The sequence below is a fragment of the Spea bombifrons genome, chromosome 5, assembly GCF_027358695.1.
Source record: "Spea bombifrons isolate aSpeBom1 chromosome 5, aSpeBom1.2.pri, whole genome shotgun sequence".
In the NCBI taxonomy this organism is placed as follows: Eukaryota; Metazoa; Chordata; class Amphibia; order Anura; family Pelobatidae; genus Spea; species Spea bombifrons.
In genome coordinates, this window is record NC_071091.1 from 1,834,622 (window position 1) to 1,856,541 (window position 21,920).

At 41.6% G+C, this 21,920-nt stretch overlaps 1 protein-coding gene across 2 annotated transcripts in view; it reads right to left on the bottom strand.

Moving 5' to 3' along the window:
• The window catches only part of MYL3 (myosin light chain 3), a 262,285-nt gene extending 257,105 nt beyond the window's left edge, over positions 1-5,180 (bottom strand). For both annotated transcript variants that reach the window (XM_053468346.1, XM_053468345.1), the window contains exon 1: positions 4,946-5,180. In XM_053468346.1, coding sequence (XP_053324321.1) covers positions 4,946-5,065 — 120 coding nt within the window. In that variant the 5' untranslated portion in view covers positions 5,066-5,180. The remainder of the gene's footprint in view (positions 1-4,945) is intronic.
• Positions 5,181-21,920: the final 16,740 nt, after the last annotated feature.

Below are 21,920 nucleotides of genomic sequence, written 5' to 3' on the forward strand. Positions count from 1 at the left end.
GAAGCCAGGATGAGCTCTTTACCCCGCATGCGCCGTGTGCAGCTAAGATGGAAAAGTTCCAACTTTCCCCCAAAAATGACTCGGGTCGTAAAATTTCAGGTTTAGTAACGAAGGCCCCAATAATGCGGCGGAAGCCCAAATATAAAATATAGATCCGTCGGAATAAACCCCGGAATTCTAACCGTGTCATAAATAATAATAATAATAATATATAATATTACAAATAAAACATCATAACAGACCTAAAAATGATTTTACAAAATATTAGAATTTGTTTATTATAATAAAATCTTTCAGTGGAATTATTTGGTTTTATTTTTTAAATTTATATTTTTGGAAGAAGGAGTCCACTGATGGCAGCAGAATAAATAAAAGAAGAATAGATTTATATGTTTTAAGGTGGCAGTTAAAGAGTTAATGCTGGTTCAGATGAAATATGTAAAACAAAGTGTTTTATGGGGGGGGGGTTCAGCCGCCGGTTTTCCTGTCCCATGCGCATTATTTTAAAAGTTAAACCAAGAAGTAACTTGTACAATAACAAAAAAAAAATGAAAGGTTTCAGGGTTTCAAGGGAACCTGCAAAATTTTTTACTAAAAAGTGGGGGAAAAAAACTTTTTTTTCCCAGAAGGTTTTTTTTTTTTTTTTATTTACTGAATCGAGTTTATTTGCACAAATAATTGTTTCAGAGAATTTTTTCAGGGAAATATCTTCTTACTAAAGGGAGGATTTTGGGAAAAGTACCATTTTTATATAAACACGTCTAATTAACCCCTTCACCACCCTCTTGATACGTCTCCCGGGCTCCTTGAGTTAACCCACTGTCTCCTCGGGAAGGAATGTGATTGGTTTTGCAGTTAAGCCGTGGGCAGGCAAAGGGTTAAGTTAACGTTCCGGGTCGGGGTCCCTGATATTTTTCTGTTCTCTTTCAGAATTCACTTCGTCATCCGTTAGATTCTCGTTGGCCGAGGAATAAGGAATATGTTTTCCGCGCGGCGTTCGTTCGCGGTTGGCCAATAGATCTGCACTGATTTATTCAAACGTCAAACCAAATAACTAAAAATATATATAAATTTTGATGCAGAAATGAGAAAAAAAATATATGGGATACAGAATATAAATAATGAAGCGCAGAGAGACGGCGTATTCATCATACGACCTAAAGAACCATCCATCAAATACCCCCACGCCACCCTCCTTCCATTATTTTTAGGGCAAATGAATGATTGTCCGGGTCGTTGGCTCCAGAATCTAAGACGAGACCAAGAACTGATTAAGCTTTACTTTACTGAGAGGGTGGTAGATAAGTGGAACAGCCTCCCAGCAGAGGTGGTAGAGGGTAATACAGTGAGGGGATTAAACATGCGCGGGATAGACATACGGCTCCTGAATCTAAGACGAGACCAACGACTGATTAAGGTTTGAGTCTCCCCCCCCGGATCCCTCAGACTCAGTAGAACTTTCTAGAAAAGCCCAGAAAGTAGTTTTAGAATGTTTTTCGGTAGAGTTGGTGAAAAGTGAAAATGTGTTACCATGGAAACCTCAAGCAGAATCTGCCGGCAGATCTGACCCGTTCGGACCAATCTAGTCTGCCCGTTTGTAATGAGATATTCTCAGAACTTTGAATAATTTGCCACAAATACTTTTTTTTTTCTTTCTTTGAACCGGCAGAAAGGGTTAATCTCCCTTTTTTTCTAAATGGCTTTAAGCGAATTCCGATTTCGGTGAATTTATTGCCGGGGGTGCGGATAAGATTTCCGTGCGGTTTGTCCTTCTTAATCATCGTGTGACTTTGTGGCCATTTCAGTAAAGCCGATGGCGTAGCCAGCGATGAAAAATTTGCTCTGAGAGCCAGAATTTAATATAAAAAGGAAAAAAAGCCAAAAGAGCCGGAAAACGAGCCAAGGAGTGCAAGGGAGAAGTGATAACGGACAGGGCGTGTCTGCCGGCGACCAGCGCTCAATCCCATTACTAACGACGTCTTAATTCGCTCCCTTCAACCTACAACTCATGCCACTCACAGCCAAGAACATTTATACAGCAGCCTTCAAAGGTTTGGGGTCACTCGGCTGTTTTCATGGAAAACAAGGACATTTCTGGCTGTAACATAATTACAAAAAGGGTTTTCTAACCATCAATGAGCCTTTTAAACTTAAAAGGGGCGAACACAACGTGCCATTGGAACACAGGAGTGATGGGAGTGATAAAGGGCCGTTGGAACATAGGAGTGATGGGAGTGATAAAGGGCCATTGGAACACAGGAGTGATGGGAGTGATAAAGGGCCGTTGGGACACAGGAGTGATGGGAGTGATAAAGGGCCATTGGAACATAGGAGTGATGGGAGTGATAAAGGGCCATTGGAACATAGGAGTGATGGGAGTGATAAAGGGCCATTGGAACACAGGAGTGATGGGAGTGATAAAGGGCCATTGGAACATAGGAGTGATGGGAGTGATAAAGGGCCATTGGAACACAGGAGTGATGGGAGTGATAAAGGGCCGTTGGGACACAGGAGTGATGGGAGTGATAAAGGGCCATTGGAACATAGGAGTGATGGGAGTGATAAAGGGCCATTGGAACATAGGAGTGATGGGAGTGATAAAGGGCCATTGGAACACAGGAGTGATGGGAGTGATAAAGGGCCATTGGAACACGGGAGTGATGGGAGTGATAAAGGGTCTCGGTAATCAACCTTTTTCGAGCTACAATAGTCATTTATAACATTAACCCCGTCTGCGCTGGATTTCTCATCCACGTCATGTTATTTTAATGGGGAAAATGTGATTTCCTTTCAAAAACAAGGACATTTTTAAATGACCCCAAACCTTTGAACATGGTGTGTGTGTATACACCTCTAGTTATATTTAGGTGACAGCCTTACACTTTAATTTTATGAAAACCTACATTTGATAATTTAATCTATCTATAAATTGCTAAATTAAGCCAAACTGCATCTTAAAAATGCAAAAACTAAAAAAAAAAACCACACCCCCCCCCCTATAGTTTGGCAGGATGTGCTAAAACAAATACCGTACTAATGGAAATAAATTATAAAATATAAATAAAAATTGTATAGATTGCACATAAAGCCCACCTAGGTGGTAGCCCACAATATCTCGCAGGGTAGACACAACCTTAATCAGTCGTTGGTCTCGTCTTAGATTCAGGAGCCGTATGTCTATCCCATGCATGTTTAATACCCTCGCTGTATTACCCTCTACCACTTCTGCTGGGAGGCTGTTCCACTTATCTACCCCCCTCTGAGTAAAGTAAAACTCCCTTCCGTCCCATCTCAGTCTCTGACTCTCTAGTGTTAGATTCCGGTCTCTTGTTGTAATTTTTCTCCTCCTTTGAAATAAATTCCCTCCCGTCCTTTATCCCTTTATATATTTAAACATCTCCATCTCCCATCCCCCGCTCTCTCTTCTCTCCTGTAACGGAGCTCTCAGCACCCACTGAACGTCTAAAGTGCATCCAACCTCCTTCCCTCTAAATGGTTTAAAATTCCCTAAATCTTAAAAGCCGGCAGTAATAAAAGTATATTTACGCCGCTCGCCGGCAGCCGCGGGATTCTATACGTCCCGACGACTTTATTTTTTCCTGCCCTGCTCGGAGTTAATGGCTTCGCCGCTAAGTACCGGAGCTTTGTAAAGTCTTAACAGCCTCTCAGCTCTATCTGTCTGCCGGTGCCAAGCCTTCCAAATAACTTTCCGCCGTCGCGCATTAATGAAGCTGCGCGGATTCCGCTTTAACACTTTAACGGCGGTTATCGCGGCGATCACTTGACCTTTCGGAGGACGCTAAGGGGTTAAGTTATTATCAGGTGACACTGAAGCGCTTTAAGACTCATCGCTAGCGCTCCTCAGTTTATACAGGAGGAGGAAGGTCCTTCCCTGAACATTAATCAATAAAAAAATATTATTTATCATTATTTTATTATTATTTATTTATTATTGTTTATTATAAATAATAATTAACAAGTTAATTTTGCTGCAGAAAACATGATTTTTTTTCAAGTTTGATAAAATTAATGATTTCTGGAGTAAAATAAAACTTGGGAACTTCTTTTCAAGGATCCACATTAGAATTCAAGGACTCCTTGCCAACAGAGCTAACATTCTAAATCGTCCCTTTTCTTTACTGAATAACATTAGCACAAAAAAACTTTTTACCACCAAAATTTAGTAAATACGGATTGGATCCAAGTACCGGTAAGAAATACTGATCCAATTTACACATTGCTAGATGAACTTTAATTTTAACCCTAAAAGAACCTTTTGGGGCAATTAAAATATTGCAACAAATAGCCAGTGAGCTATTATTGAATGGATTAACACTATGAGTGCCACACATATCCCAGTCACGAGTTTCTAGAAGGATATGATGTGATCGTATGGTATAAAATCCATAGGTTTAGACAGGAATGACATTGGGTCCGGGTTTTCAAATGATGTCATTGATTGGTCACTTAAACTAACGGAAAGCCGGCCCCCTTAATTTATATATTTCTATGTTAATTATTTGGGTTTTTTGTTATCCTTTTTATTACAATACAGGTTAAAAAAAAACTTTCCAAATAGTACAGAGTCAGGGACAAAAATATTAAGTATTATTTTTTTGTATGAAGAGAGGGTGGTAGATAAGTGGAACATCTTCCCAGCAGAGGTGGTAGAGGGTAATACAGTAAGGGGATTAAACATGCATGGGATAGACATACGGCTCCTGAATCTAAGACGAGACCAACGACTGATTAAGGTTTAAAAAAACAGGCAGACTAGATGGGGCCGGATGGGGCCGATCTGCCAGCAAACTAATATTCTGTGTTTCAATTGTGTAATTTTTGTTACTTAAAAGGCACCTTAAACCTGATGTGTTTTTTTTTTAAATGTTACAATTACAGACACACTTTGTTACAGTGTAATAAATGTCATTAAATCGATACATACCGTCACCGAGGAGGGATCAAAGAATACTTCTTTCGGCGGCTCGGGTTGGGGAGGCGGTGGAGGTGGAGGCGCTGCCTTGGGTTCCTCTTTTTGTTTGGGTTCTGGTTTCTTGGGTGGCATGACGGCTGAGAGTAATGAGGACGCGGGGAGGAAGACGATCAGCAGCCCACGGGGTGAGGAAAGTGAAGTTCGCTCTGGTCAAGTGGTCCTTATCAACCCTTTAAAGCCCCCTCCTCTTATCTCACCTCCCGTGCAGCTCCTGACAATAGGGGAAGCTCTATATAAGGAGAAAATATTTGCCCTGCTATTTTGGAGCAGGTGGACAAAGGATTGCTATGAATTAGCACTTACATGGAAAGGATTGTGACACCCTGACCGGGAACGACGGGGCCCGAGCTTTGTGTTCAGGCCGAATTCCACACGCTTATCACGTCCCAAATAATTTTTCACTTAATAAGAGCTGCCAGCTGAGGTTTCTGTCCCGCCTGATCCTATAAAATAATTTAAGGCGTAGAATTCTAATTTTGAGTGTTGAACACGTATACTCTGAGTGTCCTTCAGAGATGGCCCTCGAACATTTCTGAGGTTGTCCTGTGATAGAGGTCACGTCAAGGTAGAATGTGCGTGTTGGAGGTTACAGATTAAGGGGTTGGAGGGCATCTCCAATGTGCGGCGAGAAGAAGCTTGTTACTCGGAACGCGTGTCTGGTCCCTTCCGACGACCTCTGAAGAGCCAGTGACACCAACGGTGGCCCTAAGCAGGTGCTCAATCTGCCTACATGGTAGCAGAACCTCTGGGGACATCTATATCGGTCCATAGAGGGTGAAGCCCACAAGAATGTATCCATGAAGACGTTGTGGCCCCCATACATGAGCTTAGCAGAAAAATGGTGACCACCAGGTTCAACCACTGATGCCCATTGGGTTGTCCATTGCAAGTCTATTGGTTGGAGTATCCCATTGGTCACCTTAAAGCCTTGGCTAGTTTTGATTTTCAGTCGGGTCACTGATCATTTTACGGCCATGCCCGCCAAGGGCTGCAGTTGAAGGACCTCGATAAGATTCACTGTAAGCCTTCTAGAGATTTGCGCAAGCTCTTCAGCAATAGACCTTACCGCGCATGTGACATCATGAGCGATGCGGGACCTGGAAATAATTAACCCAATATATTTTGTTTTAGAAAAGAAAAATTGTCTTCAGCCGTCGAGGGGTTAAGGCTGCGCTCCATACGGTTCACTAACTCCTGTAGTTTATGTGATTTAATAATTCAATTTCTTCTGCTCTAATTCTACAACTCACTTTTGATCTTAAAAAATCAGTTATGATCTTGAACTAATTGGCACGCTTATATTTAATTATATTAATCACGGTTCCGTCTTGACACTTTTTGTCAGGATCATCTTTTAGTTGACATTTAAAAAAAATTCTGATAAACCTTTTTTTAAAAATAAGAATAAAAGTTCAAAATTCGTATTTACCCGTTTTCTCAGTAAATGTAGTTTTGGAAACACAGCAGGTATCTGCATTAAAATTGTAAAACGTTAACATAAAAAGCTTCGGCAGCTCAGGATTATACCTGGGAGGCTCCTTGGGGGGTGGATACAGGCTGAAGGAGGTGGGGCTAGAAACAGGGAGGAGGGAGAAATGTAATTAGGAAAGGAATGGGCGGAGATTTATGCAATTTCCCTGCCCCCAAAGATCAAAAGACTGCCCTAGAGGACCTAGGGCAGTAATAAGTAGTAAATAATCACTATTTAAAGAAAAATAGTCTGATTTTCAGAATTACCTTGAAATACGTAAAATAAGGATCATTTTTACCTATTATTTAATAAAGCAGACTATAAAGTCGCTCTCCGGTATTAAAAATGGGAGCCTCCTTGTCAGGTAATCGGCGTGAGATACAAACGGGGTGATAACCATTTTGCTCCTGGAATCATTGCCCATGAGAGGCGCCTTATTGCCCTGATTAACCCTACGTGCAAAACAACTGAATAAACAATCTTTGAAAATCAATGAATTTAAACTCTTGAGACCAGGGTGGGTTTTATACAGTGTTGCACCTTACGTCCCATCTTGGGGTATTTCCCCGTTTCCCCCCCCCCCCCCGGCTGTGTCGGTGTTACATTTACCATGCATGACACATATAATGATGATATACTCTGCGCTGTGACATCACTGTCCTGCAGCAATCTCATCAGGGGCTTCAGCTGTTCCAATGGGGTCCAGATCATGTGTGTGGTTGGTGAATCACAAACACCAGAGAATTAGATTTATACCCAATAAATGCATGTAAAAAGTGCCATTTAACCCCTAATATGCCAGTATGCTGCCCCTGTCCGTTGTAAGGAAAAAAGGGGGGGGGATGATGAGAGGGGATACAGAAAGTGGGTCTTCTAGCTAAGCACATATCTACCTTTACCACGGCCCCCTGTGTGTACTAAATCCAACGCAACCCTCCAGCTGCATCTCGCAGGCGAAGTGCGCATGGAATGGCAGTGAATCAGAGCTGAAAGTCACTAAGAAGATTCACTGATTACCCCCAAAACCCCAAAACTGCCAGGCACTTTCACTCGTTTGATTTTGATCGGCGCCTGAGAATTCCATTTGAAGAAGAGACCTCCAAGGTCCCAAAAGCTCATCGGAAAACCAAAACAGGCTCATAACAAAAATTTCAGATGGATGATTATTGCTGCCGGGTGAAAATTTTGTTTTTCTGCGTTTTTTAAACTCAAATACCGGTATTTCTGGTTCTCGTGGAATTTTCATCTTTTTTTCACCTCCAACAGGGACCATTTTTTAAGGTTACCCCCCCCCCAAAAAAAGTGGACAGAGGTATTATATTGAGGTCGATGTTTAAAACTTTCGCTTGGTAGCTGCTGACTTCCCCGTCCGTAAGAAATAAGAAATATTGACTAATTTCAGAAATTACTCATCTCTTCCCCGGATTCTTCGCCTTTCGCGGCTCAACCTTTGGAAAGCAAATGAAGCCAGCTTAAAAATTGGGGCGTTTTTAGCCTATTTTCTATTTTCTAGCACGGGGTTAATAATATTATCCTGCTGATTATGGAAGGGGGTATTATTATCCGGTGTGTTCCGGGAATGTTTCGCCTCTCGCCCCACGTGTAACGTTGAGACAGAATCTGTCACCCGTCTCTCCGTGTTTCTCATGTGACCGACGTTTCCTTTAATTAACACGCGACCAACTACAAGCCCCCGGCTCCCGAAGCGTGCCGTAAAAAAGGATTCGGTTTCATCGCCGGACACAAGAATAGACGATACGATGACTGCCAGGGGGGGGATGGGGGGGATGGGGGGGATGGGGGGGACCACCATCGTCACAGCTTTACCAAAACTGTATTCATTTATATAAAAAACAACTTTTTATTTCCCAATCAGTGTCCCATCACTTTGGGCCGGTGGCAGCCCGTGGCAGTGCCAGCATGATCTATCTGAAGTTCTTTCGCTTCCCCTCCTCCGCCGTAACGCAGGCTGCCTGAGTCTTTGGAATTTTTCGTTTTTGTTCCGTTCGTTTTCGGACAACGAATTTCGTTTCCTGCCCTTTCGCTTCGGACAAAATTCGGGGGGCTTTTTCCATTCGGGGACGGAATTCGGCGTCGCTCCCTGTCCCCCTGAGAAGCGAAGGTAACGCAGCGGATCACACGGAGAAGAAAGAAGAAAAGGAAAGCAGGGAGACGCTGAGAGAGCGTGAGCGACGGGGGATAATAGAGAAAAATCTGAGATTTCTGCTTCGTTTTTGTTTGTTTTGTTGGGGGGTCTTCCCCAGTTACTGAATTAACGAAATTGGCAAATTTCACTAAAATTACAATTCGTCCAAATCTGAATTATATTAATAATAATAATAATAATAATATAATAATAATAATAATATAATAATATAATAATAATAATATAATAATAATAATATAATAATATAATAATAATAATATAACAATAATAATATAATAATAATAATATAATAATAATATAATAATAATAATAATATAATAATAATATAATAATAATAATATAATAATAATAATATAATAATAATATAATAATAATAATAATATAATAATAATATAATAATAATAATATAATAATAATAATATAATAATAATATAATAATAATACTATAATAATAATAATATAATAATAATAATAATAATATAATAATAATAATAATATAATAATAATAATAATATAATAATATAATAATAATACTATAATAATAATAATATAATAATAATAATAATAATATAATAATAATAATAATAATAATAATAATAATAATAATAATAATAATATAATAATATTGCCACATTGATCACACCGTGAAGTAGTGTAGTACAGTTATCTTCTAGTAGGGTCTTTGCATCTTACATTTGGAATGTTGGGCCCCTGAAATGTATCAATAATTATTGGGGGCTTTTGTCTGATGGTTAGGGGGCCCGTCATCTGGGGGTACAACCAGATCCTGTGTGTGGGGGCAATCGGGGGTGCCTCGCTGTCTTGGCGCACTATACAGAACCGGGCCCTTGCAGGCTCTGTGGCCCAGAACCTCTTTCCAGGGATTGAGGGCCCCTTCTGGAATTGGGGGCCCCATTCCTGGGATTGGGGTCTAGTGGCTGCTTTTCAGACTTTGGGACCTAGTGGCCCAACTGTAAGCAAGAGGTGGGGCAAAGCAGGAACCCCTGTCCTTAGGTTTGTCTATGGGCCCCAAGTTTTCTGACAGGGGCCGGGGTACACATCAGATTCTGTAGCACGGAAGGCTTTATGACCTGCGCCAACTTTCTGGGGGCTCCTGTGTAGCGAAGGAGGGTTTTTTTTATTTTTATTTTAAATATGTTCTTTTTCATTATTCTGAAAAAAAGCTGTAAATCACAGAATATCTTTTCAGAAGCAGAAACTTATTTTTTTTTTTTTTCATTTTTAAGATTATGAATCGTTTTGATACTTTTAGAAGAAAAGAGCTGTATTACCCTCTACCACCTCTGCTGGGGAGCTGCTCCACATATCTACTTCCCAATGGTAGGACGTTTGACAAAAACCCTACACGACTTCCTAACAAAGAAAAATATATATATATATATACGGTAACACTCGGCTGTTATATGCATTAATAATTTCCGTTTAATTAAATCCTTTTATATTCCAGAACCCACAGCGGTCTCTCACAGAATGTTCCTCAATCTCTGGATCCTCACTGGGGGTCTTAGTTGCTTTAATAAAAAATGAATAGTACAAAAAAATAATGATCCCAGAAAGCCGGGTACCCTTTATTTAAACATAATAATAAAAAAAGATTATGCTCAAAAAAACAATCATATCAAAAAAAAAAAAAAATTGTGACTTTTTTCCATTATTTCTTTTTTTTCCCCCGTTAACCCTTTCCCCATTTTTTTTTTGTAAATTATAAAATGATAAACCTTATCCCTGCTTTCCATATTAATAAGTAAATACCCCAAAAAAATCTATTGTGCAACCGGCAAAAAAAAGGAATAAAATCCCCCAAAATGTGAGTTTAAATATATTAGTAAATATATAAAGTAAATTATATATAAATATATAAAATAAATAGCCTTTTTTTCCCTTGAATATAAGGAACCTTCTATTTATATATATTTTTTTTTATATTTATATATATATATATTATGAGATCGGCCAATGACGTGTGTCGTCGCCGTGCCCTCGTTCCGTCCCGACGGCCGCTGCTTGCTGTAGTTGGATGTTTCTGTCGGCCGGCAGATGCTTTGCTTGAGTTTCGTGTTTCTCTTTTTAGATCTATTGTTCTTTTAGAAAGGCCAGCTGTTCCTCGCTCGTTCCAAGCATCTGCTAACAGTTGCCACTTGAGAGGCTGACATGCGATCTAAATATAAAACATGCGCGCAGAGCTGGAGTACGCGGTAATGTATGTGCGTTCGGGAACACGGCAGCGTCACGGTGCATTACATGCGCATGCGCGTACAGAGATGCATTCTGATTAATATATATATATATAAGGAGGGCAGTAAGTCTGCGAGCCGGACCCTCTGTCGCTAAAGTTTCCGTTCTTCTTAGTCTGTCAGTTCTTGTTCTGTCCGACCCCGTGAATGTAGGGACTGTAAGAAGCGCTGCGGGAATTGTTGGCGCTATAGAAATATTATAGGTCACCTAGGACAAAAAAGGACATCTTAAGGTCATTAAGACAGAGAAGGGATGGGAGAGAGAGACACAGAGAAGAGAGAGAGACAGGGGAGAGAAGAGAGATGGGGAGAGACATTTAAATCCATAAAGGGATAATAAAGGGATAAAGGACTGGAGGGAATTTATTTTAAAGGAGGAGAAAAATTACAACAAGAGAGCGGAATCCAACACTAGAGAGTCAGAGACTGAGATGGAACGGAAGGAAGTTTTACTTTACTGAGAGGGTGGTAGATCAGTGGAGCAGCCTCCCAGCAGACGTGGTAGAGGGTAATACAGTGAGGGGATTAAACACGCAAGGTTTGAGTCGTTACAGCAGGAGAAACGGACGGAATTTTTTACGTTTTTTATCATTCTATTAGATGAAACGTCTCCTGCAGCGCTCCGTGGAAACGTTATCTGCATTTAGTAGACGGGGCACTTTTTGTTTTATTATTATTATAAAGCGTCAGCAGATTCCGCATCGTGGCTCAGAAAAAGACCCCCCCCCTATACAATACACGAATATAATTGGATGAAAATGTCTTTTTTATTATCTATAAAAATCTAATCAAGGAAACCCCACAGGCGTTTTTTTTCGGTGTCCTCACCTTCATTACATCTAAATGTAACAAAAAATAAATAAAATAATAAAACTAGGAAATCGCTAGTTTGTGTATTTTTAGACTATTTTTCACAATATATGAAGGTGAATATAACAGAAACGTGATGTTTTCTCCTTAATTTATTGCCTTTCTCCTTCTGTCTCCTGGTGGTCGTTACTCCGTCAGTAAGGGTCAGTAAGACTTTGTTGAAAGTTCCCGGCAAATAATGCATCCTCGTTACCAGCAAAATAATTTGTGAAAAAAGCCACGTTCCGTTAGTTCGTTCGTCATTTCTGCCAAAAAATACACGGGAAAATCAATAAAAAACGATAAGCGATCAATACCGGGGGGGGGGGGCAGCTGTTCCACGGTGATCAGAGAGGACTGCGCATGTCAGCCGGATTCATTAAAACATCGAAACATAGAACGTGATGGCAGAAAATAACCATGCGGTCCACATCGTCTGCCCGTTTAATCGGTGGCCCTGAGTGTCGGGACCTGGATCACGGAGGGCATTGGCAGATATCTGATTGGCTGCCTAAATAAACTTTTTGCAAAATAAAAGTATACTGAAGATGCGAATGCAGATCAGATCAGTTTACAGAGCGGGGCTCGGGGGCCTGGATTCATAATTCAGGTAGAAAAAAATATATATTTTCCAAAACAAGAGATTCTTCATCAGATGGATCTATACTATCCTGACGTCCCCAGTGTTAAGGAAACCCAGTGCAGAGGGCAACAACCCCTATAGTGTTAATGGGCTGGTTGGGAAGTTCAGGGATCTCCATTTTTACTGGCAGGGAGACGAGGCTGAGTGGGGGTTCCAATGTTGGCACCGAAATCTCTTTCTTTACTTGTTCACCCGGGGACTCTGGGTGAAGCGATGCTTCTCTGGGTCTCTGGGTTACTGGGTCCCGGCCCACTAACTCCGCCCCAATCCCCGCCCCACCCACTTCCCCTCCAAAAATGGCGTGTGTTCTGTGACGTCAGCGGGACTTCCTATCCGCATCCCGCAACAGGGGAGCAGAGATTTCCCAGGTAGGAACATAAACTCAAAATATCAAAAACTTACGCTGCATCTAAATAACCTTTTTTACACTTAAATCGGTTTCCAATTACCTGTTTCGGGGTCAGAGACTTCACTAAATGTCACATTTCCCACTTGCTGTTGAAAATCACTTTAGTGCATTTCAGACGAACAGCACATGAACCCCGTGAATAACGCAGGGGCGCGCTCAGGAGTTCAGTTTCACGCCTGCCGCCCACCTTTACCCCCCCCCGGCTCAAACCAATTTCCTTTTTATTTCTTCAGACTTCAGCTCTTGGAGTCCCTGCCAGAGGACTCCTCAAAGAATAATTGGCCCTTATTATACGGTAGAATCCCTTCTCTGTGCTTCACACGGCTCAATTTACTAAATCCACAATACACACACACACACACATATATATATGATATTAAAAAAAAATTCAGTTTTATTTTTTTCGTTTCCCGTCATTACTTATTACTTAATAATATTAACAAAAAATATTATTTACAATTTAATTATATTATAGTTCCCGGGAGCATGTGATCATTTTATTAATACAAAAAAAAAAATATAATCAGGCAAACATAATGGCCCAGGGACTGGCGTTTTTTGCCGAAAGGAAGCCATTTTAATCCATGACTCTCTGGATCTTTTATAGACGAAAGAAGAAAAAAAAGCGAAACATTTTTTATTGAAATTCTGCAAAGCAACATTTAGCTTTAAAAAAAATGTAGAAATCTACCGAGAGCGGATTAAGGTCTTAAAATTTGCGATCTCTTCATGAACACCTTTAATGATTGGTCAGAACCTGCAAATATACACAAAAAATATACAGAAAGCTAAAAAAAAGCATGTTTTCTTTCATATTTTTTTTTTTTGTATTATTTATGTTTTTTTGATTATTTTACACATTTCTGAATCCAGTTATTTATTTTTTCTACTTTTTACATATTATTGTTAACGAGACTTTCTGGAAACCTCATCCATGTCTTAAAACGACCTCCTTGAAAATCTGAGCCGTCATTAAAAAATTAAATAAAAACATATAAAACACTTGTCTTCTTTTTCCAGATGTCCGCGCAGACGTCTTTCCTCCTGTTTAATCGGAGTTACAGTCATCTGGGTTTAAACGAAAGAGCAAAATAATTATACCGACCGTCATTAACCAAGACTAAGCGGAACAATCTGTACCAAGTCCTTGCCGGTGTTCTCTTCCTCCATCGACGAGTCTCGTTAATTGGGTTATTAATGTTTCATTAGCGAGAAAGCGACCGGAGCTGAGGTTTTTTTCTTCTTCGTATTCCTGCAGAGAGGTGGATTTTTTTTTTGCTTCGTAATGAAGTTCGCGTTCGATAAGCGACGTTCCCCCAACGAACCTTTCAAAGCCACATTTGTTCAGCTGCAACGTTCTTAAGTAACAAATTGATGCGATCGCCCGCACCGTACGGGCGTCCAAACCCCCCAGATTGTGTTTCGGAGCACGGGGCAGCGGGCCGCCTATTTAAAGTGGATGCGACGGCTCTGTTATCAAACACACACGGCATAAAAGTCCATCTCTAGATTGTGGAAAGGGTTAAATCAAGATGGTTCTCTGTGAAAAACAGGAAGGTAACAAAATTGTTACAGTTTCGGATTCCAAATCTGTCTCCTCTCCTCTGCTGATGGTCTAAACGATAAAAACACAGAACCTGCCGGCAGATCGGCCCCTTTCGGCCCCCGTCTAGTCTGCCTGTTTCTCCTGCTGTAAAGACTCAAACCTTACAACAATGTTACACGCTCACCAGCAGTGAAAAAGGGGATGAAGGCGGCCAACTTAATGCTAGGCCAACAGTCACGTCCCAATGCCCTAGTGGTCCAGGGTGGCCCTTTTTTGGGCCGGCTGCGAGACAAAGAATGCCTCCGTCTGGCGGCTTTAAAGCAAACGACTATGTATGTCATAAAACAGCATTCGGGGTATAATGGCCCTTTAATCTACTCACCAATAGTACGAGCCTGATATCATTACCAACGTAGGGTGGTCCTATAGGGTTCACATACTCCCCCGGTGCTCGATTATTATATATAAATATATCATATAGATGGAGCCAAGCGCAGAGCGTGGTGTTCTGGGAATACGACGTGCGGGTATTTGCCTCCGTGCTCACAGAGCGTGAATGTTACAATTTGTCACGAGGGAGAGTAACGGCGGTGATGGACGGCGGCGCGCGAGACGCGTCGGCTGTTTCATTAAAGCCCACATCAGACTTCTACAAACAGAAGTAACGAGACTATTATTTGGGTTGGACGTCGGGGATATAATTTCAGAAGTTTCAGTTGGCAAATAAATGATTTGTTGCGTGTATTTATGATGTATGCTTCTGGATGTTTCTCAAGAATTAATGAATGGCGAATTTCAAACAAAATATACATCTTTCTCGTAAATGTCCATATTCCAGTAGTTTGTTATTTAAGCTTTCAAAATAAATAATATTAAGAATAATGATTTTAAAACCGCTTGGTCTGCCAAGTGTTGGAAGAGTTTGCCTCACACGTTACGTATATTTCATAGAAATGATTGAAGTGAAGTTTTTTTGTATCAATGTCTACATTTTTTAGTTTGTCGTATATTTCATTTTCTATGAAAACGTTTTTTATTTCGATATTCACCAGGAATTTGTCTTCTGTTTGGTGCGGACCACAGGTTTCAACAGCAGGATTAGCGACCACAAAACGGGCTTTTCATCGTTTGTTGTATATTGAGAACTGAAGCTTTGATTTATACAGAAACCCAGAACCTGCCGGCAGATCGGCCCCATCCGGCCCCCGTCTAGTCACCCGATTTTCCTGCTCTAAAGACTCAAACCTTAATCATTGGTCTTAGATTCAGGAGCCGTATGTCTATCCAATGCATGTTTAAATCCCCTCGCTGTATTACCCTCTACCATTTCTGCTGGGAGGCTTCCTTCAAACCATTTGCTTTTAAAACCTTGAGTAGCGATGAGCCTCCTCATAATCAGGAAAGAACGTCCAACAAAGTGAAACAAGAGAACGCATTATTTTATGCAGATAACAAGCCGTGAGTTTCTGCCTCCTTACCAGACCAGAGCCGGCCGAGATTTGGGAGACATATTTGAGGGTCGACCACGAATGATGAAAGAATCTGGTAATTTACAAAGAGTCGTCACGCGAGCCGAGTCCCTGCCCAAGGAAAATAAATTCACGACGTGCTCATCACTTAGATGTCTTATCAGTTTGCTTTGGGTTTGGTGACGTGGACTGCTGGACGTGGAGCCTCAACACGCAATTTCACATATTGCCAGCTAAAGACGCCGCCAGCTCACTTAGACGACGTTCATGCGCGTGTTTTCTACATTGGCAAGGAATTTTGGGGTGCCGGATAGGACTAGCTAGTGGCAAACCTGGGAACTCCGGTCAACACCCAAATCCTCCGGGTCACGGGAGCGAGGTCTTGACAGGCCCCACTTCCTGCCTATTTCCCCTATAAATGGGGGGGGGGTTCCTTCGAAGTCAATGGGGACGCCTCCTGACATCAGTGGGAATGCCCCCGATCTCAGCGGGACCATCCACCGACGTCAGTGGGCAGTCCTGGCCGTGTCCCGCAAGGGTAGGCTCCAGGTAGCCGGAGCCTAGAAGCTCCCAGTTATGGCTAGTGGGCACCGAACTAGGTCTTCCTGCTTGGCTTTCCCCTTTGGTGGATATTGGCAGACGGCAGGTTACTAATTTACCAAAAAACTAGCCAATGAGGAGAAACGTGTGCTTTCCAAATACATAACGCTGGGTGGTCAATGCCACAGGATGAGGGTCTTGGAACGTGACGACCGTTACCCGGGTAATGGGAACAACGAAGGACCTTCCACTGACCAAGCTGTTATTTTGTATGTTATAAGGAATTCTATATCGCTGGAATAATGTGAATTTACCTAACTTTTTAAAATAAATTTCGAGCGTGCGCGGACATGGAATCTGCAGTCTAATTCCTTAACATTTTAGAACGACGCTCTCTCGATCTGTCTGTTGCGTGAAGAATAAAGCGAACCCTTTTTTTGGGCTTCCTTCTTGTTTTTAGTGGAATCTGTCTAATATAAAGTGCGCGCTTTTCGATTCCCGGTCAGGAACTTTCTAAAACAAAGTCCGACCCCTGAGGTTCCTGGACCCGGAAGTTCTCTTTTTTGGTTAACGGCACGAGAGAGCTGTTCAGTGGACCAGGACTCCATTAGCATAGTCACGCCCTGGGGCATGGCCATATGGGACCAAAGCCTGTCATTGGGCCTCTTCAATACAGCGATTGCAATCGCTGGGAGATGTGCCTACTACAGACGACAGGGTTGTGGAGAGAGCAGGTTGGGGGCCTCGGTGCCATTTTACTGAAATACCAGGAGGAGGAGAATGAGAGGTTTGTCCCAATAAACCCCCTTTATCTGCAGACCGGGAGCCGCGGGTTGCTGTCAGTCATGTGATATTTTGGGTGACTTTCCCGGCTCAAACACCACACCGAGCTGATGCTTTGAAGTCCGTCCCTCCATAGACTTTAGTTAGTCAGAGATTCCGGTTGGGTGATTAAGACTGAGCCATTCTATTGCTCCCCACAGGCAGTATGATAAGGAGTCGGGGGGTTTAGTAGATCGGGGGTCAGATAACAGAGCGAGAATCATACAAACGGCTGATATGCAGCTGTCTGAAAACAGAATATTATGGGGCAAAAAAATACAACTGGGGTAAAAAGAAAACAGCCAAAGATTGTAGAAATCTTATTTATAAAACGGATTTATTTACAATAATTTGTAGGGTGCTGATTTGTAGCATTAGTGATCGGGTGGATTCCCCATCATGGTGTCCTCACAGTCTTACTAAACTCTTATATTTTCCATACGTCGCGTATCAAACGCTAACCAGGCCTTGGGCTCATCGTCACGTCCGGGCTTCGGGGTAAACGGTCCGGAGCACTCATCTATCGCTCGCTTTGATTTAAACTAAAATCGGAATTAGTCTTTTTTAGCCGTATTTGATTTGACGCAGAGCGAAAACCACCCTAATTGGACTTATCTGAATACGTTCCTTATTTTCCCAAAATATTCTTGTTTTCCCCGGTTTGCAGTTTCTTTGGGCAGAGACTGACTGTCCTGCCAGGTGGTCGACTGGTTTTTGGTAATTGTGACCAACGTCCACAAGAGACAAGGTTTAGTGACCACAAAATCCCTTGACTCCTGATTCGAAGTATAAGCAATTTAACAAATTCCTTGGCCCCAAAGAAAGAAAATATTTCTCTCCCTTCCCACTTTTGTCCATTCAATGATCGCGTTGGATTCATCTCCACGTCGCAGTGAAAGACGCGGTTATACTGAGATTTGAGTGGATGCCCACCAGAGGGGAGCGTGCGTTCTCCAAGAGACATCCTCGTGTTCTCTGTGCCTCTCCGTCTATATTCTCCTATCATTTTTATTCCAGTACAGGAGCACCCTTTAAGTGCCAATGAAACATAGAGAAATCAACTCTCCTGGCAGATCGGCCCCCATCCGGCCCCCGTCTACTCGCCCGTTTCTCCTGCTGTAAAGACTCAAACCTTAATCAGTCGTTGGTCTCGTCTTAGATTCAGGAGCCGTATGTCTATCCCATGCATGTTTAATCCCCTCACTGTATTACCCTCTACCACCTCTGCTGGGAGGCTGTTCCATTTATCTACCACCCTTTCAGTTAAGTAACATTTCCCACCAACATCATCTATAACAGAATTTAGCGTAACATCTGGTATCATATTCAGATGTTTTTGGTAACTTTGTATTTTATCTTTCTCTTTTCGAAGGAATAACTAATACTTTGGCATAATTGTGTCTCCGGACAAAGCTTTTGTTAAGCAGGTTTAAGGTATCCTTAGTATTAATCAGATACGAATCGGTTATCATGGGGTAGATTATGGACAGTCTAGTAGTATTTTTACGTACAGCTTATTCCCCGGCCACCTAATAAACTCTTACTCTGGGAAGCAGGCCTTGTCTGGGATGAGTTACGCTCACCTTCTCGGAACATCGAGAGACGATCACAGCTACAATGTAGCAAAAACAAAAACGCTGTGAGGCTGCCAGGCCGAGATTCAGCGAGGACACGGAGCGCATAAACGAATAAATGAATGCCGCTGGGGTTCGCTCTGATTAACTTAGAGATTAGATAAGGAAAAAATAAAGAAGAATAACCGAATTATATCATTAACGTCTTCAGTCATCTCTTAATACTCCACACAGGATACTTGTTAAGCAGATGATAAAAGGGCTGCCCAGTGGAGCTTCTCACACAGGATGAGCTGAGCCAGCCCTGTATAATGTATAGATAAATCAGTGACCGGCCCCCTGTATAATGTATAGATAAATCAGTGACCGGCCCCCTGTATAATGTATAGATAAATCAGTGACCCGGCCCCCTGTATAATGTATAGATAAATCAGTGACCGGCCCCTGTATAATGTATAGATAAATCAGTGACTGGCCCCTGTATAATGTATAGATAAATCAGTGACCGGCCCCTGTATAATGTATAGATAAATCAGTGACCGGCCCCTGTATAATGTATAGATAAATCAGCGACCGGCCCCTGTATAATGTATAGATAAATCAGTGACCGGCCCCTGTATAATGTATAGATAAATCAGTGACCGGCCCCCTGTATAATGTATAGATAAATCAGCGACCGGCCCCTGTATAATGTATAGATAAATCAGTGACCGGCCCCCTGTATAATGTATAGATAAATCAGTGACCGGCCCCCTGTATAATGTATAGATAAATCAGTGACCGGCCCCTGTATAATGTATAGATAAATCAGTGACCGGCCCCCTGTATAATGTATGGTTATGACGGATAAAGCGGGATTCAGAGGCTAGATGTCGGGTAACAGACGGGGCATTGAGTTTTCCATCCACCTTGCGATGTATTGAAGTTGAGTAGGATGATATGAAGTCGTACCCCGGCGCTCAACTCCAATACATCATGAGGGGGCCGCATCAGTGATTAGGGTCTGTGCTTAAATCTTTCCAACTGGCCCATGATCACCCCTGCCCAAAAAACGATGGGACGGTAAGGGGTCTCAGCAGGATGGTGGCCAAAAATCTGCTCTGCTCCCAGGAGAACAGTGTAGTTTGGAGCGATGTAAACGTCAGGACCCAAGTGAGGTTGGGTTTAGTGACAAAAGTGAAATATCCTTCTATATTTATATTTTTCTACAAGAATAAAAACCTAAAATCAGAACATTCTGTAATAATGCATTCCATGTTTAGCGCAAACTCCACGTTCTTCAGAGGAGAACCAACTTGTTGGCTTCAGATCCTCGGCTTCAGAACCTTGAATTCATGTTCTAATCTCTTAACTTATTCTGAGATCCCTGCATCCCTCCCTACGCGGCACTTCTGTCTCCGAGTGCACGGAAAGCCGAGTTATTCACGCCATAAATTATTCATTTCCTTGAGTTGGGTTCTTCTGGAGAACTTCTTCAAGACGTCTTCGGTTGATGACCACGGTCATGGCTGCGGATCGGGGGAAGTGATTTGATGATGAGTTCTGGGCGAGGAACGCGGCGTGGGAAATGTATCTCTCTGTTATATGATAACAATCAAACGTGGCTTTATCTCTCAAATCAAACGCTGATCCTTGAACTCCATGTTAGTGGCGCCACTTCCACCCCGACAGATTTACAGTGAAGGGAACGAGGGCTTCAAATCCTGTCCTACAGCCTCAGATTACCAAAGTCTTCAGCAGCACGGCTTATTCTTATTATTATTACCTTTCGGACTCGTACAAATCGCAAATTTACAGAATTTTGGTAAATTTGAAGCCACAAAAATGAGTCCGAATCAATTGAGCTGCATTTTGGCACTCATGACTCCTATGAATCAATTGAGCTAACTACATAGAAGATTCTAAAAACCGTTAACAATATTTTTATTATTATTTTTTTTATTATTTTTATTTTTGACGCGCGTCTGCCCAGCGTCAGGCAGCTCCCCTGGTATTCGGATTGTATATTTTAGGGATTCAGCGCCACTGAATCCAAAGCCGCTTGACGTTTTCTAAAATAAATAAGTAGAGCGCCTTTGATTTTATTTTCGTGCGAGCGATGCCTGCGTCCTCCTGGTTACCGTGGTTTCCAAACCACACGCCGGTTTCAGACTCCACAACCTCAAAAATGAACGCAAGTTGTTTTCATTTAAAATATTGCGCATGATTGTGTAATGAGCTGGTACCACCGGTGCGGTATCTCTCCCAATTCATCACCAGCCCGTGACATTAGTGGCTGATGGAGCCGGGGGACGCGCCTGAGTTGCTTGATCAATTTAATACATTTTAAAAATAAAGAACCATCAAATTTACTGACTGCACCAGAAATAAAAGTCTTTGCATAATTTCCATAGCACATACAGTTCTATTTATTACACTGATGCGTTCGGATTCGAAGAAAGTGCAGATTTACAGAATTTTGGTAAATTCGGCGATTCGTGTGAAGACGAGGCCAGACCCCACCCCACCCCCACACAAATCCTAAATACATAGGACCACATTCACTCGCACTCTCACTCTCTAACACTCTCATTCTTGTACACTCTCTCACGCTCTCTAAATGTTTCTCTACCCTCTCTGCCAACGATTACGTAAATGAGAAATTATTAAACTATTTTTTATTAAAAAAAAATGTAGTTAATTAAAAATGTTACAAAAAATAATGATATAGAAAAAAAACCCAGCAGGGTGAAAATAATAAATATAATAAAACAACGCTTATAGTTTCTAAAAGTGTTGGTTTATTATATTTCTTATTTTTACCCTGATGTTTTTTTTTTCTGTATTATTTTATCAAAATATACCAACAACATAGATCACTTACTAATGGTTGCAAATTCAAGACATTTTTTATAATAATTCTAATTAAAAAAATCAGCCACAAAAAAAGTATTATGGACCCTCCGGGATTCCTTACGTCTTTAAACATGCATGGGATAGACATACGACTCCTGAATCTAAGACGAGACCAACGACTGATTAAGGTTTGACTCTTTACAGCAGGAGAAACGGGCGACTAGACGGGGGCCGGATGGGGCCGATCTGCCGGCAGAGTCTGGATTTCTATTGTGCTTTGCTTTTTTATTGTAATTATTGTAAGAAGATACAGGGGATGTTTTTCTACCCATATTATATATATTTGT